Here is a 5,974-nt window from a genome sequence, read left to right as displayed (position 1 = left end):
AAATCGTTGAATTGATTAAAATTAACTTCTGATAAAAAAAAATATCAAAAATATCAATTTACAAGTTTAACATCTAATATCATTTTAATAACATTCATTTGCTTATACAGTATATATTTCTCTGTGCTCTCTTAGCCTGTACTATAATTGTATTTACCTTATAAGTGTATATATCGACCTTTTGTTATATTTATAGTATCAAGGAATGGAAGGGAGAGGTTACGGTATCTGAACCATTTGTTTTTTAATTAGTAAAATGATGGTAAATATAGGATCGGTAATTTTTCTTTGATTATAGCATTTTTTCCTTTCTCCACCAGTTTCAACATTCCAAAGGGAAAGGAATGTTTCAAAAGTAATCTTGTTCTTGTTAATGTCATAACTCCACGTAAAAGAGTTGTGTCCACTGTCACAAAATTGTAGCACTAGTAAACAAGTTCTTATCGTAAGAAAACTTTGGTCTGTTGCATACATGCATCGAGATTTCATTTCAAACACATGATTGAGCAACGCAACAGGGATAGTCACTGGTATTGGACTCCATCTTTGCTTGGATAAGATGCACTACATTGCTTCTTTCATTATCCTGTTAGTATATGAAACAACCAAATTATTGTTTTATCTCTTAGCAAAAATTAAAAAGAGTAAATTTGACATAAAATTGTTTAATGAAACTAACTTAATTTTCGAATATTAATCATTTCTTATTTTAAAAATCTGAGTTCTTCAAATGTTAGGACATTTTTCATTATGGTCTATTTGTTTTCTCCTTGAGGCACATTGTGTTATCATTATTTAGCATTAACTTCTATATGTTTTTAAGAATTTCTCAAATTATTGGTTAGCTTAAAATTATATTGTTGTATGCTATTTTTCTTCTTCTTCATATTTCAAATATGAGTTGCAACTAATTTTAAAGTGTTCCTTTTATGTTGAAAATCCCTTTCGTGTTTTAAATCTCCAATACTTGTACTTTCAAACTAGTTTTTTTCATTTTTTTTAAATTCTCTTTTCTCTTAATTTAAGCTACTTATAATTTGTTAATTATTTTTTTGAATTAATTATGCTTATTTATCCTATAATTTTAAATATTTTTTAATTCCCTGTATAGTATAATAATTATTTAAACAAATTACTCTTACTTTCTTTATATTTCTCTTTATTTCTAAAACTTATTCAAACTCCTCTTATTTTATAAATATGCTACATTCTAACTCCGAGCTTTAATTTTGTATCAAATTATCAAAAATACCATTATTGTATATTTCTTATATATAACACAAACTCCTCTATTTCACTTTTGTTTTTATTTTTTGAGATATAAAAAGAGAGAGGCTTACCAATAAAGCAGCAACAACGGGAACAATCGCCAGAAGTTCTTTCAAGTACTCTTCTTCCTGTTTATGTGTGGTGGTTAGTTCTGTAACTTGGTAAAGAATCCTTTCAACCTGCTGAAATAACACAAGTCCTGCCATTAATATTTTGAAAACTTTGAGTATCAACAAAAAATTCTTTCTCTCTCTGTGTGTAAAATATTATAACTCTTCAATTTAGGTGTTAGATAATGTTTGGTATTTAATATTTTTATCAATGCTTTTATTACATATTTTTTACTGTATATAGTCTTATTAATGATTTTAACTCGATATTAATTATGACTTACAAATTCGTTTTCATTATTTCATAAAATTATAAATAATCATCTATGAATTAGATTTTTCTATTATTTTTAAAATTTTGATGGTCTCTAAGCTTAAATATGTTTTTTATCTCTATATTTTAGCAAGATTTTGCTTTTACTTCCTCAAACTTTTTTTCTTTTGATTTTAGTCCCTTTTTTTTTAATTTCTATATCTTTAGGCCTTAACAATGGTGTGATCCACAAAAAAAGTCTACATATGATAAAAAAAAAAAATCAACACTGTTTAACTTTTAGTTGATCATGCCATCCTTAAGAAATAAAAGTGTTTGATTTTTGTAAAGAAAAAAGAAAAATGCTTTAGAAATTAAACTTTAAAAAAATTATTTTTATAAGGACCAAAGACATATTTAATTTATTTTTATTATATAATAATATGCAATTTCTTTAATGATTTTCAAATTAATATTTAAATAAGAATCAATAATCCAATATTTTTGTTAATTCTCTATTTTTATAACTTTTACTCCTTTCCTCTCTTATTTATGATATTTTGTAATTTTTCAAAAATTTATAATAAAACTCATACACGGAATGAATTAATTTATGTTAATTTCTATCTTATGTGTAAAATAAATTAGTTGTATATTTGAGATAGATATATAACGATATATATATATATATATATATATATAGATATAGATATAGATCAAATATCATAATAATTAATATTATCATTAATAGTTCTCCAGTCAATTTTACTATACTAATAGAATGCAATTTTCAATTACAATTCCATTCAATATATGTGGTACTAAAAGAAAATAAAAATAAAAAAGAACCTGTGTCTGGTATTTCCTGACCAATGGTTCAATATTCTCCATTACTTCAATGGCCATTTTGAAGGCTTCAGAGACGGAAGTTATGTCTCCCTGTAAAGAGAATGGAAGAAAGCGTTGAGCTTCGAGAGTCGAACAATTCATTATATAAAAAGTAGAACATGTTGGGTTAGCTTTTTTAATAATTCTGTAATTTTTTTTTAACACTTGATAAAATTTAACTTTCTTGAGTTGTTTATTGAATGTTAACATTGACTAAACTCAATGAGATGTTGTTATTGTATTTATAAAGTGTTTACTTTCAATAAAATTTTCAGTGAAGTCAAGCTTTCAAGTTTTGCCTTTCACAAATTGGTACGATCCAATCAACGTGAAAAGAAAAAGCCTTATAAAACAGAGTTTGACAAGCTATGTTTATGAGATTTGGATTCAGTTCCGTTTTTACATTATTTTATATTTTTTCTTAAGTAAACAAAGTTTTGCTTAAACAAAAATATAAAATTTTACTTAAATGTACAGTGCAGTTCCTGTGTTAACTGCACCAAAATCTGATTCAAGTTTATCCCTCTATATGTCAATAAGTTTAACTTATTAATTATTTATTTATTTTATAAATATTATATCACTCTCTTAATTTTAAAAAATTACTCTACTCTTTTATTTTAAATATTAACTCAAACCTTAAATATATTTTATTTTTAAGTAATTTTTGGTTAACAAAACTTGATAAAAAGATAAAAATCAAAACCGAGGAAAAAAATGTTCCAAAGGATTAAAATAAAAATTGTGTTAAAATATAATAATAAAATTATATTTAGACTTGTGGCAAAAGGATCAGGTAAAAGTAACGTAGTGTATACCTTAACACCATGAGTTAAAGGCAGTGTGGTGGACAATGCTGACAACTTCCTTGTCAATCTGCCTACAAATTCTTGATTTTTCCTCTCCAATTGTGCCCATTCAGTGAGAAGATAGAGTTCTCCATTCAGAATTTGGTAAAGTTTCATCACATGTTTCACCCTTTGCAATTCATTTCTTTTTTGTATTATCATCTTTCTTAACTTTAGGATTCTAATCCATGCAGAAAATAATTGTATCTGAAATTAAGATGAAAAAATAAATAAATAATTAGGTAGCTAGACCATGCAGCTTAAATACGTGCGTGAATTTGTGTATTTAATACCTTTAAAAAAAACAATGGAGAAGTGAATACCATTTATTTTTTTTCATAAAAGATAATATAATTAAGTTATAACTTTTAATTTGTTAATACATTATCAAAGGTACATTACTTCTAAAAGATATAAGGATATTTAGCTCTAACGGGGGAAAATTATGGAAATGGGTACAACTGGATCAATTTGACAAAAAAAAGGTGCATATGAATAATGAACAAGTATAGCTATATAATCCACACTTTTTTACATTAATTGTATTTTAAAAGGTTTTAACAACACATAAAATGTTGAAAAGAAATAACATTTATTTGAAACAATTAAGCTACATGTGCACTTGCTCAAAGACAAACAAATAATCAAAACAACTAGGGGGTTGTACAAAATCACTCATATATATAAATTAAAATATAATATATTATTTTTTTACCTTTTATTTCTTAAATAATGATGAACACTATTTTATAAAGTGCTATTATAATTGTAGATAGATTTTGTAAAGCTACAATATAACCATTTGTCTTTGGGACGACAAAGAGGCCCAAATCATATTGGACACTGAAAAGACTATGGTTCTAGCCCACGAAGTAATGGGCAAACAATTAGCATTTTACCAAAACAAAATCGCTTACACATACAATACGTTGAAATTTGCATACCCGTTTCATACATGTTAACCACGTATTTATAAATTTTAGGTTAATAAAATCCATTTAATGAATAAGTAATTGATTATCATGATAATATATTAACCGGGGTACTATTTTATTAACTAAACAAGACAACATAAAATGGATGTGAAAATTGAGAAGAAAGATAAGAATTTATCTTTACTAAAAATCTTTGATGGGGGAAAATGAACATAGAAAGAACATACCTCGGCTATATGATTGAAATTATGAACGGCAATCTGAGCTCTAGCATTGATAAATCTCCATTGCAGAAGTTTGTTATGCAAAATCCTAAATCGATGGTACTCTTCTTCTTTCACGGATGACACTTTCCTTTGCTTGAAATACTTCAAAACTTTAGCAACACCACCTCCAACGCCGCCGTTGCTGCCATTGACTTTAGCCGGCGACTTGGGTCCCATGGCAGAGCCAAGGGATTGCCGTCCCGGCGAAAGAGCCCACGCTGATGGCAGCTTCACGGTTGATGTGGTCCTCTTTGAAGCTGCAGTATTTTCATGGCTAACACCACGTTGCATGTACTTTCCAATGCCATCTTTACTCTTTTGCTCTTGCCCTATCTTTGGGGAATTTTTTTCAGCTCTCCAAGAATGTATATTCATATTTATTCCTTTATCATAATATCAGAAATAAATAACTAATTCGATACATAAAATGACACTTGATAATGTTAGGGATTTATGATACCTTCATGGTTGTTGGTTCTTGATTTGGATGTTGATTTTGATCGGTGGACATTGGTGAATCTGTGACTAGAGCTGAACCTATGTGAACTTATCTCTGGGGTGGTGACAGCGGCGGGGCTGCTCCCGCTTCGGCTACGGACAAGCCGAGGCGATGGCGGCACCACCGTGAGTTGGTTGCGGGCGGAGAGAGAGCGAGCAGTTTTGTCCATTGATGAATTTGTGTATGGTTTTGCTTTGGGAGTGAATGTGTATATATTTATATAAAGAGGTTAGAAGTTGGAAGCACGTTGAATGGGAAGAATGTTGAATATAAATACGTGTCCCCACGCCATGCACAAATGTTTGCAGTTAGTTATATGCTGGAAGTTCAAAGGGACCTTTCTCGTCTTAATATTTTTCAATTATGATCCATAAATAAACAATCAAATTCAAACTAATTTTTCATGTATGAATAAGCACCTATATATTTTAAATAGAGTTTATTGACCTCAAACATCCACAAATAATTTTTTTTTTATGAAACAAATATATAATTATTATATTAGAATTATAAAAGTATAACAAATACTTCTTTTTCTACTAAATTTTTATTATCATTAGCTGCTTAATCTCAATTTAATTAAGGTTAACAAAACTTTTTTAAATAATCTTTATTTATTCCGTTAATTACAAATTTACAACAGTTGACTCTCTGGCAACATGCATTTCTTTTTTCCCTCCAAAATATGCATTCTGCTAATCATCAACTTTTGTATTCCATTTGTAAATATGAATTCTTGAACAATTTTTTTTAAAAGTTTTTAAATGGGTACTTTTTAAAAATATCTTTAAAAAGAAATAGTTCAAAATATTAATTTTTTTCATTGTGTTTAACAGAATATTTAATAATAATAATTTACTTTTTAAAATTCATATAATTTATTAAATAGTTATATAATATATTTTC

General features: G+C 27.4%; 1 protein-coding gene across 3 annotated transcripts; it reads right to left on the bottom strand.

The window, feature by feature from the left end:
* Window positions 1–202: 202 nt before the first annotated feature.
* LOC113847906 (QWRF motif-containing protein 7) lies at window positions 203–5,239 on the bottom strand. Of its 3 annotated transcripts, none has more exons than XM_027477234.1 (6): window positions 5,030–5,239; window positions 4,531–4,952; window positions 3,339–3,575; window positions 2,482–2,571; window positions 1,341–1,451; window positions 203–586 (listed from the first exon to the last, which is right to left on the bottom strand). In XM_027477234.1, the coding sequence occupies exons 1-6, from the start codon at window positions 5,235–5,237 to the stop codon at window positions 491–493; spliced, it is 1,164 nt and encodes a 387-aa protein (XP_027333035.1). In that variant the 5' UTR covers window positions 5,238–5,239; the 3' UTR covers window positions 203–490. The 3 variants fall into 3 exon arrangements, with proteins under 3 accessions (XP_027333035.1, XP_027333036.1, XP_027333037.1); XM_027477235.1 differs by having other exon boundaries at window positions 1,341–1,448; XM_027477236.1 differs by having other exon boundaries at window positions 1,341–1,397.
* Window positions 5,240–5,974: the final 735 nt, after the last annotated feature.

This window comes from Abrus precatorius, unplaced genomic scaffold (assembly GCF_003935025.1).
Source record: "Abrus precatorius isolate BTA unplaced genomic scaffold, Abrus_2018 Scaffold8, whole genome shotgun sequence".
NCBI lineage: Eukaryota > Viridiplantae > Streptophyta > Magnoliopsida > Fabales > Fabaceae > Abrus > Abrus precatorius.
The sequence above is the reverse complement of the archived record's forward strand: the minus strand, read 5'-3'. Positions and strand labels throughout refer to the sequence as shown.

Bases quoted from the DNA above. Each gene is read 5' to 3' on its own strand.
- LOC113847906 (XM_027477234.1), bottom strand. From the start codon at position 5,237: ATGGACAAAACTGCTCGCTCTCTCTCCGCCCGCAACCAACTCACGGTG. The intron at 4,953-5,029 runs GTATCATAAATC...ATTATGATAAAG, and splicing joins AAGAACCAACAACCATGAAG to GAATAAATATGAATATACAT. The intron at 1,452-2,481 runs GTTCTTTTTTAT...GTGTTATTTCAG, and splicing joins TCAGGAAATACCAGACACAG to CAGGTTGAAAGGATTCTTTA.